The following is a 13,830-nucleotide window of genomic DNA, read 5'->3' on the forward strand; positions in this document are numbered from 1 at the left end:
AGAAAATGTTTATAGTACATAATGTAGCTGACAGTGAGTTCTTCTTAAAGACGTTAGCAGTGCATTACTTAATATCCTACATCATTTCCATATTGAACATAACATACCTTGATTTGAACTTGCTGTTCCAACAACACCTGTAACAAATGAAATGAAAAGTCTTTCTGTATATTTATATATATCAGTCATTTAATATTTCAACACTATTCATTGTGGCGAGACACAATCGCACACCCCTGTGGTAGTGGTGATTGATTTTGCACTGTTACATGTTCTGCCATGTTTTATTGCACAATATGATAATTGCTCCTTATATCGGACCGAATGTTAAATCGACCAATTAGATGAGAACGGAATGTATAGATTATCAATAATGATTCTGATAGTACTACTACTGATAAGAGGAATGAGGATATCACAGCTAATAGCAGCATGTTGTAAGAATGTATAGATTATCAATAATGATTCTGATAGTACTATTACTGGTAAAAGGAATGAAGATATCACAGCTAATAGCGGCATGTTGTAACAATGTATAGATTATCAATAATGATTCTGATAGTACTATTACTGGTAAGAGGAATGAAGATATCACAGCTAATAGCAGCATGTTGTAACAATGTATAGATTATCAATAATGATTCTGATAGTACTACTAACTGGTAAGAGGAATGAAGATATCACAGCTAATAGCAGCATGTTGTAAGAATGTATAGATTATAAATAATGATTCTGATAGTACTATTACTGGTAAAAGGAATGAAGATATCACAGCTAATAGCGGCATGTTGTAACAATGTATAGATTATCAATAATGATTCTGATAGTACTATTACTGGTAAGAGGAATGAAGATATCGCAGCTAATAGCAGCATGTTGTAACAATGTATAGATTATCAATAATGATTCTGATAGTACTACTACTGGTAAGAGGAATGAAGATATCACAGCTAATAGCAGCATGTTGTAACAATGTATAGATTATCAATAATGATTCTGATAGTACTACTACTGGTAAGAGGAATGAAGATATCACAGCTAATAGCAGCATGTTGTAACAATGTATAGATTATCAATAATGATTCTGATAGTACTACTACTGGTAAGAGGAATGAAGATATCACAGTTGGTTGCTTTAACAGTTTGTTTTCTATTTTCATTTAATTTGTAATGTTGTTACTGTACTTTATTGTTTTTTTGGTAAAAAATGACAAATTAATTAAACTTGTCTCATTATTTTTACCTCCAAATAGCCTCTTGTAACGTTTAACATCCATTGATTTATAACCTTCCTGAGTACAGGACTTGGACAATTGATGATGTAGACACAAGAATCCAACAAGAATTAATACAAGAACACCAATGCAAGTTGCGATTCTTGCTGGTCCATCAAGTATATTTATCAAGACAGCAAAAACTCCAATTAGAAAACTAAACACTGTTATAACTTTCCACCGGTTCCCTGAAATAAAACAAAAATGTTTTTTTAAAATGTCATAGCTTTTAGTTTGTGAAATGTCATGATTGTGTAGTTCTTGTTTTATCTTAAAATAATCACTTACTCTTTCAATAGAAATAAAACTTAAAACAAATTTAAATTGGTTAAGATCGGTACTAAAAATTGAAAAGCTAAACTACCTTTGGAAAATGTCTGTATCCTTATGTCTATACATACATTTTGTGTGTGTGTTTGTGCCTTCCAAATTGTCTGCTTTCAGATGTGTATACATACATTTTGTGTGTGTGTGTTTGTGCCTTCCAAATTGTCTGTATCCTTTCAGATGTGTATACATACATTTTGTGTGTGTGTGTGTTTGTGCCTTCCAAATTGTCTGTATCCTTTCAGATGTGTATACATTGATACTGTAAAATTATATTTTGCTTTTGTGTGTGTGTTTTTGCCTTCCAAAATTCAGGAAAGTGCATTTCCCGCTTTTAGAAATGTTATAGGTGTGAAAATCTTTAGAACTTCTATCGATTGTCATTGTTCTTAACAAATATGAATGAATCCATCTGAACAATATCCTTGTGCCTTTTAAAAAGTGTTCCATATTTTTATAGTAGACATTTACATTTTATGTACCCAGGACCAACAGCTTTACATTCCGTCTGAAGGATTATAGAATGAGACTAAAGCATGTTGCCTAGTATACAAACCCATGCCTCTCACATGCTAGTCCAATTCCTAACCTCTAACAATTCTCTTGTGAGAGTATAGATATAATAATGCCATTCCTATAATATTTTTTAAGACTGCCATGAGATCAATGACTAGTTAGTCTCCACTGATTGTGAGGGTGTCTGTGGTCTAACAGTATGATATTTGCCCCGTAAGCAAGAAGTCGCAGGTTCGAATCCTGCCAGAGACATTTTTTCATACAACTAAAAAATATGTAACTTTCGGTGATGAGCTATGCTCGACACGATTATGAGATCATGTTCCAAATATGAGTACTGTGTCAATCATTTTGATAATTTACACATTGTCATTTGACTATTATTATTATAGATATATTTAATTTTAAGATGATGGGACTGCTGACTCTAGAAGTTATCATAATCTTGTTTATCAATTGAGTCTATTTGTTTATACACTGTTGTTATTTATTGGTGAAATAAATAAATGAAAATAAACTTGTCTGTTATTACTCTTACCTACAAATAGCTGCTTGTAACGTTTAACATCCATCGTAACAGACTTGCCAGTTTTGGTGCATGTCAATTTCTCGTACTGGAAGTCATCAAGATTTTGAATGTGCTTCTTTTCTGATGGATCACTACATAAATTACAAAGTATGCATCTCTCAAATTGAATCCCTCTTCTACCACCATCTTTAGAAGGTTCAAATGACTTCTGGATTGTTAACAAAACCTAAATATACAAATTGAATGTTGATTTCCAAGAACAAGCAGTTAACTGCAATTGACCAATATAACAAACTGAACTGCGCATACCCGGTATTACCGGGTATAGGAAAATCAATCATTTATTCGTATTTGGCTATAATATACAGCAAAGAACAAACATTTCTAGTAAACACACTTTTTAAATAAATCGTAAAAAAAATATATAAATGTTGAATTTTTTGTTTCTTCAAATAACAGACTAAACATTTTGGCAAATTTTAGCCTACATACAGGTCAAATTAGCAATTGAAATGACAGGTAACTATCTCTTGTATGTTAACAACAGTGATTTTTCTAAGCACACTTGCAAGCGTGCGCATTCTGATATCATAAATCTCGCAATTGTTCTGAAATCATATGTACATCCCTAATACGTTGTCAAAATATGGTTCTTGTCCTTAACCAAAGACCTTATTGAATTTTTAAAGTTTTAATTGCAAATTTATAATTTGGTCTCAAAGTAATAACAATTCATAGTGTGTAGGCATTCTATTGATTGGCAGCTATTTTAGTGAAAAATGAATTACAACTAGTTTTGACAACTGTACTTTAAGTTGCTTGTACTTTAAATTTATATCATATGAAGATTATATCATTAAGTTTTTAAAGATGTAATTTTATATAAACCAATTGTCAATAATAAATCATATTTAATTAATAATGTTAATTGAAGTCAATAAAAATTAAAAATTATATTCCACATCAAGTTTAATTCTACAAGTGGTAGATTTTCATTTTAGCAATATTATAGATTAGATGGCTGTGTTTTATTATTGAAAACACCAAAGTCAAAATTAAACCTCAAATTTAAACTATGTCATATTACAAAAATCTAGATATCAACAAAATATCTATCAAAAATCATATAGTTCTCCAAACTGATATATGAAATGATAACAAACCTCTTTACATGCTTCAGAAGAGGGTTCCTCATTACTTATTTCATTAGGAGCATTTGTTCTTTTAATAGTCACCTGAAAAAAAAAGAAGAAACGTGATGTTTTGATATCTAATTTGAGTTTATGTTTAGATTAAATTATGACTTATTCACAACAAATTATATGATACAGTACCTTTAACAAGAACTTTCTTTCATCGTCCGTAGTCATAAATTTGACAAGAGATAAGGTCACATGATGATCTTGGTCGAAGTAAAGTGCAGCATGATTATACAAGAGTATTGGGTCAACTCCTTTCTTTTGAAATTTGTTGAGGAAATCAATAATCATGTATGGAAACAATACATCAGGTAGATATCCCTTAAAGTCGTAATAGATACTGATAGCTGGAAATTCATCAGGCACTGGTGTCACTTCACTGGATGTCTTGAAAGCAAGGCGTAGCGGCACATAAAATGACCGCTTTTCAACAGATCCCTGAAATTGTTGATTTGTAAAATGCCATTTCTTTTAATAAGAAAATGAAGATCATTACCTGTACATGTTAAAACATCTTCAGCAGAAAGTTTAATCTAAATGTCATAACCCTACAAATATTTTGAAATTTGATGTAAAATTTCACCAACAAATTTTTTTTACACAATCTTGTATGCAAAATATGTTAGAAAATATAACTGAACAAAACCTACTGTAGATGTACTTGTCACATCGTGTCTGCTGGACGTCGTCCTCTCACAAATGAAACCTAATTGAATCATCAGTGCTACAAGGAACTCAAAATTCTTTCCCTTGTCAACTTTACGCTCTTTCCATAATTTTCGCAACAACTTTTCTTCCAGTATGCCCTTGTCAAGTTTATCAAAAGCCCTCCTAAATGCAGGCTTCTAAACCAAAAAAGAATTCTTAAGTACTATGATAAAAAATAATGTTTTCACCAGGAACAAGGAACTGCACCGAACTTGCATAGGGGTGAAAGCACAAACACATATTTACAATTTGAAATATTACATGGGCCTACTGTACTTACTGGAAACTTTGGTGGAATGACTGTTACAAAAGCAGTAACAATTTCAACCAGCTGCATCGGATCTAACACCGCTTTATCTCTTAATAATTTGTTCTCAGGCATGTAAACAATTTCACCAAGATCATACAGGAAGTAAAGCAGTACCGATTGTTCTTTTTCAATACCATTCTTAGTTGCCAGCATTTTGAGCTAGAAATAATGGTTATAATATTAGATTTTAAAACATAATTAAATAGGAAATCATTCAGTTTTTATAACATGGTAGAGATGGTACATTTATTACCAACGTTAATTTTGTATTTTTAGCATGAAATGTTACATAATGGAGGTATACCTCCATGGTTTCATGAACAACACTTTTTGGTATTTCAGTGTAGAGAATATAGAACAAGATGTTAAACCATTTTCTAATGCAAGTCTCAATTCCTAATTTGTTTCTATATCCATTCAAATTAGACTCTCTTTACAGAAATCTAATCAGTACTATATACCATTTATCAATATGAAAGAGTAATATTACAGCTTACCATGTGGCAATGTTTGTTTCTTTTGTCTATTTTATTGTTGTACTTTTGAGATGAATGAATGGAATCAAATGAAAGTGGTCTAGAAAACTCAGATCTCAGATAAATCCGAGTTTTTTAGATCTACTGTAGAAAACTCAGATATCTGAGTTGTCTAGATCTAGAAAACTCAGATTTCAAAATCTGAGTTTTCTAGTTTGGGTGTACCGTGTGGAGTTGCTCTGATTAATACAATGTGGCAGAACATGTTTAATGAAAGTATTAACTAAGTTCTAATGCTCAAAGTAAGATTATTAATGTGGATTGCAAAATAAAGTTTACCTCTTCTAAAGGACACAAAGAAAAATGTTTTTTCCTCCTGAGGTCATGAAGGTCACATCGAAAACGCATCCACTTTAAAGGAATATCTTTCTCTAAAGCAGTCATAAGCATTTCAATAACCTCTTTGAGATCACTAAAGCTTTTATCTGTTGTTTCTTGGCTGTTTTCAATGGCAAAATATTGATATATATGTTCTTCATATAGTTTCCCTCTAAGCGCATCTTGAACCTTCTTGAAAATGATATTTGCCTGGTTGTAAACAGTTTATAAAAATGTATAAAATATATATTATGTAATGAGCACATTAGTCTAATACTGTCATATATTTAAAATAATATTTTTTTTATTTAAAAACAGTTTATATTATATGCCTGATAAAGTTGTTTAATAAAGTATTCTAGTTCAGTTTCTTTACATTTACATTGATTGTGGCTAGAAATAGATATAGTATTACCTCAACATTTTGTTGTTCTTCAGTCTTACCAAGCTTACCCTTATGTGTACCTACAATAAGGATTGCATCTTCTTTCACAATACGACTATGAGAATAAACTGACAGGATGTAAGATAATATGAACTGGAGATTGGTCCAATGATGTTGATGCTTTTTCTGAAAACAACCAAAAAAACAAAATCAAAACAAAATTACTTTTAAAACTAGATTTGAACTCGTCACTACGGACGAGTTAGGTTATCCGCACCGCAAACGCCACGTGCACGTCATACGTTAGAATATTGCGCAGAGAAAAACGCTTAAGCCATTGAAAAAATGTTAGTGTGCTCTCTATTTTGTGTCACGTCTAAGTATAAACAGTTTACACTATATATTGTATACGTACTACATACAGTGAAGAATAGGTGAAAATAAGTGACCAAAGTTATTGACGCCTTTAGACAGGATGACGTCACAACAAATTTAAAAATGGTAAATCATGCGAAAGATAATTGATTGACCTAGACAATATAAAAAAATGGAGGGAAATGGAATACGGATAAGTGGAGATGCGCTCTATTAAATGTGATGAGCTATGAAGAAAGAGACAAAAATCCAATATTTTATATTCGAGTGGTCCTACGATGACGTCACAATGTCCGGTTAGCCATATTAATTCATGATCCGATATCTACAACTCATCAACTTCCAGAATATGTAAACAAAAGAAAAGTTTATCATGTAGTTTAGAATCTATGACTGTTTAAAAAAAGGCATAATTTTTACGACTTTTTGAACTTTTTCATCAAAAACGCGCGCAAATTATCCAATTCGACGTGCTCGTATGACGTGATTGTAAGTCGAAATTGTTTAAAAAGTTGGTAAAATTACTGGAAAAGGCTGGAAAAACATAAATAACGCATAAAAATATAAATTTAGTGCTACGTGCGCACCGCGCGCGCAAAAATGCATGCGAGCGTGGGAATTTTTGAAATGCTTAAAATGACATGAAACGCGTAGAAAATTGATTAGAAATTGATTTTACGCATTTTGAAATTTTAAACGCGCGTGCGCGCGTTACTTTATGTGAAACATGCCATTTTGAATCCATAGAAAGTTTGCGCTTGATATAACTTAAATTTTCACTAAGTTTCAATAAAAAATGATATTTGGTTTTTTATCTATGATCAATCATTGAAATTCATAAAATCGCGCGTAAGTCACGTTGCGCAACTCTAAAATCATAAAACGAAGTTTCTTGCACATCTACAGTTAGAGGTCAATCTTCTGACAAAGTTATATAATCTTATGTTGACAAGTATTAGAGATACGCTGCGAACAAAATTCCGGGAAAGAAAGAAGAATAAAGAAAAAAAAAAAAAAAAAAAAAAAAAAAAGATCCTGACAATAACAAGGGGTTATCCGCCAAGTGCGGATAACCAAAAAAAAAGTAAATGCTTTTTTAACTACAATACCTTAATTAGTCTTACAATACTTACGCCATTAGAATCAATGACGATAGCACGATCTTCGAGGTTCACACTGAGATCAAACACTACGATGTAAAGTGCTTCTGATGTTACGAAGATCTGGAAAAAATAATGTGCTTGTTATTCAAATATCGATTAATATTCTTAAAGGCCTATAAACAATTACAATTTATTCTGTAGTGGTCTCTAATATAATTACAGACTATTATATACGAATTCTTTGATAAACTATTTAAATACATTTACTATTGATACTCTTTTTATCAAAGCATTTCTCTAGTACAAATTCATATAACACTGTGGCTAAAATCAGTTATGATTGAAAACAGAAGTGTTAATAAAAATACTTGCCTTATTTTCATAGAAAATTTGTAATATCAACATTTCATAATAAGCACTAACCATTGGATTATAATTACTGAATGGGGAAAAAGGCAAACTATACCTTGGCCATACAATTGTTATTATTACATTACATTACAAATTTGATATAGCGCTCTTAGAATGAAACAAATTATGTTATCTGTTTAACTGGCTGACGTGGAGTTTATTAAAGAAATGTGCAGAAAGTATTTAAACAATAAAATATCAACTTACAAGGCAATTGCATATTTTGTAACTTACCCGATGTATACCATGGTATATCAATTGTCCACCATGATCCCAGATGTTGAATGTTTCTTCCAAAGTCTCCTCTTTATTTCCCTCAACTTTCTTGATAACATCTTTATCTAACTGCTGTTCTGTATCAATTGGGATAGCTTTAGTAGCTGTATCAGTACCTGTAGTGGAAACAAGCTTTTTTGGTTACTATCAAAACATATTTAACAAAAATGAAACAAGTATTGTTTTAGTTGTCCTCTTTGTTGTAATTTTCATTATCATCATCATTGCTAAAGTCACCACTACCACATTGATGCAGTCTTCATCATAATTAATATCTAACATGTCATCATTATTATATTATTTTTACATCATTGTTTTCATTTTTAATGTCATCATTATAACTTTAGTTTTCATTATCATAGTAGAAAATTATGCCTGTCACCATAATTGTTACACAAAATAGGTTGCCTCCAAATCTAAACACATAATTTTAATAACGTTATAGTTATTTAGTTGCTCTTAAATTAGAAAACATAATTAATATTATCTTAATTATTTCAAATAACTATGAAAAATTTAAATAAGACTTATTTATTAGTGTTTTTACTACAAAATCTGATAGAATTTAAAGGAAAGTTACCATCATTTTTGTAATCATCATTGTTGTCATCAATATTGTAGTTAACAATACCATCATCATCAGTAGATGGTTTCATGTTAACCTGGCACATACAAAACAAACAAAAACAAAAAATAAATGTTGTTCATTAAAACTTGAATATTGTCTACCTTTGACAGAAATAAAAAAAATATATTTACTCTCAAAACAATAATTATAAATTTAAAACATTAAAATAGCTGCTCATATGTCTCATTGCATTCTGTAAGTGACTGGTTTGCAATAGTAGAAATGTGCTGTAGGTACTTATATTTTATTTAGTTTATGTTTTCATTACACTATTATTGACATACGTTTGCTCTCAGTTTGTTAGTGACCGTTTTTGTATACTGATTTGAAGGATTACCTGTGGAAAAAAAAAGACAGTGTGCAACATATTATTTTAGCACATTAACACATAACTATACGTATACTATGACAACTGTCAAACTTATTGATTAATTATTGATATAATTACAATTACATTACATCATCAAACACTGTAACATAGCTTGCGTGCTAAGAGATCATAGAGTAACAATTGTAAAGCGTAATCTATGGGCCTGTTTCTGCTGGAACTGCTCAAAATACGGTATAAAATACGGTATTTTTTATTCCATATTTTTTAGTACCCCAATTCTGCTAACAATACTTGTTATACAATACTGGGTGGTCGTGTTAAAATTCCTCCTTTTTACCCAAATTGCCATTAATTTATTTGGTTGATAATTAAAAGTTGCAATACACGACATTCGCCTCACTTTCAAAAGCCTAGCCCCAGTGATAGAGATGTTGTGAGAGCACAGCTATGGCCCAATCTCCCAATATCCGGGCCAAAACATCGTAATGGGGACAAGTAATTCGTTCCCTCTCTGAGTTATTGTCTTTTGCAATGTTGTACTGCTTTCGCAGGTTCTTCAGCTTTGAGTTTACTTGCTTTGGAGTCTATTCCGTAAGCCTTTACTTTTTTGGAAATGTCTTTATAAATGTGATTGTCCCTTTTATTTGGCCGGACATTTTAGCTTCCCCTCCTCCTCCCTCCCCAGACAGATTTATATAGTAAATACTGTAACGTCTTCGCTCCACATTTTCGTCGAATATATCTATACACGTGTGTAAAATAGCTGACAGCGACAGAAAATAAAAACACTATGTTGACCTCATGTCGCAGGTTAAAAAAAATATGGTATTTTTTATTGGCAGCAGAAATGGTTACAGAAAATACGGTATAAATACGGTGTTACATGATAATGGGAAGAGTAACAAAATGTATTTATGATTACCACTATCAGCTTTAGCCTCTTTCCATGTTGTGCTTGCTGTTCTTATCACCGCTATGCCATCTGTAACTACATGCTTTTCCTCAAATCTGGCAAAAATATTTGAAACCAACTATGAACTTCAGTCATTTTTAGTACAGGTACTGTAAACATGCAATTTTTTAGCCTTTTACTTCAAAACAATTTTAATATGTTCATTAATTATACATTTAGGTTATAGTAGGTTTAGGTTTAGTTATCCGACCATTCGTATGATGTTTTGTTTTTTAATACAAGCCTAAAAGTAAATTCTATAATCTATAGAAAATTTGATGTTGTTATGAATTTTGTAGTAACTGATTTATATCTTTATAAAAGTTTTTATTCAACTATTGTTAGATCTATTATACTGCAATATTTAGAAAGTAGTAGTTTATCAAAAACAAATCAATAAAAGTTGGCTGGTTTGCAATTCTTAGTTGACTCACAATTATTTTGTAATGTCAATTTCACTGTCCTACTACTACTACTTACTCTTTTCCAAGACATGCATTGATGAGGCAAGTTTTACCCACTCCTTCCTGTCCAATCACCTTAAGCATTCCAAGATTGACTTTGACGGATCCTCCTTTCAAGGCTTCTTTGTATGCTTTCTGAAAATCTAATTCACGAGCAGCAATATCAGTTGGAATATCTGAAAATCGAATAAGATTTTAGAATGTTTGAAGTAAATAAAATAAAACCAACTATCAAAATTAAATTCTAAAAATTGTAGTCTGTTTATTGTGTATTGCCATATGATACGGCCTTATCATGTTGAAACACCGTTTTTTTTTTGTCTGATCACCAAAGCTGATCACTAGTTGGAGCTTGGATGGGAGACCATCTGGGAATATTGTGTGCAGTATATATGGAGCTGGAGTCTGATCAGGCATTTGAAATCAGCAATGCTGACTCTTATGGCAGCCCCTGCATCTAGTATTGGCTCATTTCCTCTGGTCAAGGTGAAAACAGACTTAATCTACATCATTACCACACTTAATATAACATACCTGGATTTAGTCTTGATGTCTCAACATAGCCTATAACAAATAAAATATATAATCATTATATCAATAAAAAAAGAAACCAGATTTATATATGTATGTATAGAAAAGCTCAACCAGTTAATATACTGGAAAGTAAATAATACATTTAAAGATGTATTGTCCCTTTGACTAATTCCAAAAAAATTTTAAAAAAATATTTCGAAAAAAATGGGTCATGTTAAAGTATCATAATAGTTATTAGCTTTCACCAAAAATTAGTTGGAAACAAAATCATTTAACTGAAATACAGACGTTTTTTTGTTCAAAAAATAACTTTGACTTCCAGTCAAAGTTTTCGATCAAAACATATCTCATAATGCAACACGCTTGTTTGGCTACTCTGTATGCATAATCATAAAACTTCCTTGCGATCTGTGTGAAAAAACACCTTCTCAACTGTGACGAGTTGTAAACAATCCCAATTAGCATCATGCATAATGCATACTCGTGGTTTGAAATCTTTGTTTACTTTCGCTCGCAACGATTTTCCAGACGAAATGTAATCAAATTAATTTACCTGTTAATTACGTAAACTTGTTGTTTTTGGCTCGAATTTTCGACTTAAAGTGAATAACTATAATATTACTTTGATATGGCCAATTTAAATTTAGAATATTTTGACCTTCATTTTTTGTGTTATAATACATCTTTAAAACAAAATTAAGATGAGGAAATCTGTGAGAATGAGAAAAAAACCACCCAACCGATATTCGAAATAAGAAAGTGTATTGTAGTGCTATATAAAAAACACCTACATTTTTTCCACCCCATACTCTAACTATGGTACAGGCAATAAATGGCTAGTTATGATGGTTAATGTCTGATTACCAAAATATTTTGGTAAAAATTAAGTAGGTCAAGTGTTATAACGTTCGTAAAGCCAGTTAATTATTCGCCGTAGATGGCGTAGATGCAAAAAAGTTCGCGGAACTAGGGTGGCAAATGGTAAAGTAGGTCAAGGGCGATTGATCCATACCAAAATATTTGGAAAAAATTAAGTAGGTCAAGTGTTTTAACGTTCATAAAAGCCAGTTACTTATTCGCCGTAGAGGGCGTAGACGCAAAAAAGTTTGCCTTGAATGCGAATACCAATTTTACATAGCATTGAGGTTTGAGGTCCCTTTCATCTTAAAATCATCATCATTAAAATCACTTTATTTTTGTTATGTGTACTGTTTTGATGTATTGAATAAAGATATTGATTTGATTTGAAAAATGATGTATTTGTGAGAATACTTGTATGAAAATAAATATTAAATCAATATGAATCTATGAAATGAAACTTTGCACTTACCAATCTTTTTCATTTCCATCTCTACCTTAGTCACTTCAGTAACCAGGTCAGGGCGTTTCACTTTCTGTAATTGCTCTTTAAGCTTATCATAATGACCAACAGCAAATATTTTCCGTTTCTGTTGTGCCGTGAAAATCTCGTCGATATCATCATCATCAAAGTCTTCAATTTCTCGAGCCCTGAATCCGCCAAAATCCTTAAGATGTGTTTTATATTTTTTTACTTCATCTAAGGTCAATTCACGACTGATGTCATCTAACAAATAACTATGTAGTTCTTTTACCCTTGGATCAGTTTGATTATATCCATGGGGACGCCGCTTCAACATAAGATAGTACTCTTGTCTGTAGTGGAATGATTCAGCTATGGACGAATCAATACCTAATAAAAAAAGAATTTTAATGCATAATGAAAAAAGAAAAAAACGTAGACTGTTAGAAGACAATAATAATAATAATATATTTAAAAGTAAAGTATAATAAGTAAAATTAAATGAAAATTTATGGCAAGCCTCAGCTGTCTGAAGTATTCAAAATATTATATTATTATATCATTTTTTTATTATATTATATATTGTATTGTAATGAATTATACGTTTTGCATTATATTACTTGGTTTTAGTATTATATTATATCTATTTCTAATATATTATGTGAAAAATGTAACAAATTATTGACTTTTTGTATTATATTATTCGGTTTTGGCATTATATTATGAACATTTACTATTATATTATTAATAAAATACATTATATTATAATATAATTGTATTATATTAAACCCATTTACCTTACTTTATAGCATACAACATTATTATATTATACGGATTCGTTAGTTATATTATTATTTTGTATGATGTTTATTATACGTCACGGCTCATTTCAGTTCTTCTAACTCTTTCTCTCCCTCCCCCTGTTCACTAGCAATCAGCGGCAGAATCTGAATTGTGTGACTGTTGAAGAATAACTATACTACGTACTAGGCCTAGCCTAGTCCTACTAGGGGATCTAGCCTAGACGTAGCTAGTTAGACAAGTGACCAAGGACCACCGGACAGCTACAACTAATACTACAATACAATAATACTACTAATGCAATAACTACTACTGCTAATACTTAGGCCTAGCTAGTAGAGTACTAGGTAGGTTAGCTACTACTAGGCTCTAGGGGGGTTAGGGCGTATGTATGATGTTAACTACTAGGCCTAGGCCTACTACTAGTACTAGCCTAGGCTAGGCCTAGACTTAAGTTGTAGTAGGCTAGGGCCGGGCCTGCTGCCTTAGGCTAGGCTAGGCTACTACTACTACTACTACTACTACTAGGCAG

General features: G+C 31.4%; 2 protein-coding genes across 2 annotated transcripts in view; both read right to left on the reverse strand.

The window, feature by feature from the left end:
• Nucleotides 1-13,830, reverse strand: part of LOC144837847 (uncharacterized) — a 336,690-nt gene that overhangs the window by 287,576 nt on the left and 35,284 nt on the right. The gene's annotated exons all lie outside the window — the stretch shown is intronic.
• Nucleotides 1-13,830, reverse strand: part of LOC144838177 (uncharacterized) — a 204,084-nt gene that overhangs the window by 2,008 nt on the left and 188,246 nt on the right. The window contains exons 5-15 of the mRNA XM_078693536.1: nt 8,226-8,383; nt 7,611-7,700; nt 6,133-6,288; nt 5,679-5,927; nt 4,834-5,022; nt 4,496-4,690; nt 3,981-4,283; nt 3,810-3,881; nt 2,656-2,872; nt 1,244-1,462; nt 108-137 (exon numbers count right to left, since the gene is read on the reverse strand). Of these exons, the coding sequence (XP_078549662.1) occupies nt 108-137; nt 1,244-1,462; nt 2,656-2,872; nt 3,810-3,881; nt 3,981-4,283; nt 4,496-4,690; nt 4,834-5,022; nt 5,679-5,927; nt 6,133-6,288; nt 7,611-7,700; nt 8,226-8,383 (1,878 nt within the window). The remainder of the gene's footprint in view (nt 1-107; nt 138-1,243; nt 1,463-2,655; nt 2,873-3,809; nt 3,882-3,980; nt 4,284-4,495; nt 4,691-4,833; nt 5,023-5,678; nt 5,928-6,132; nt 6,289-7,610; nt 7,701-8,225; nt 8,384-13,830) is intronic.

Source organism: Antedon bifida, chromosome 3 (assembly GCF_963402885.1).
Source record: "Antedon bifida chromosome 3, ecAntBifi1.1, whole genome shotgun sequence".
NCBI lineage: Eukaryota > Metazoa > Echinodermata > Crinoidea > Comatulida > Antedonidae > Antedon > Antedon bifida.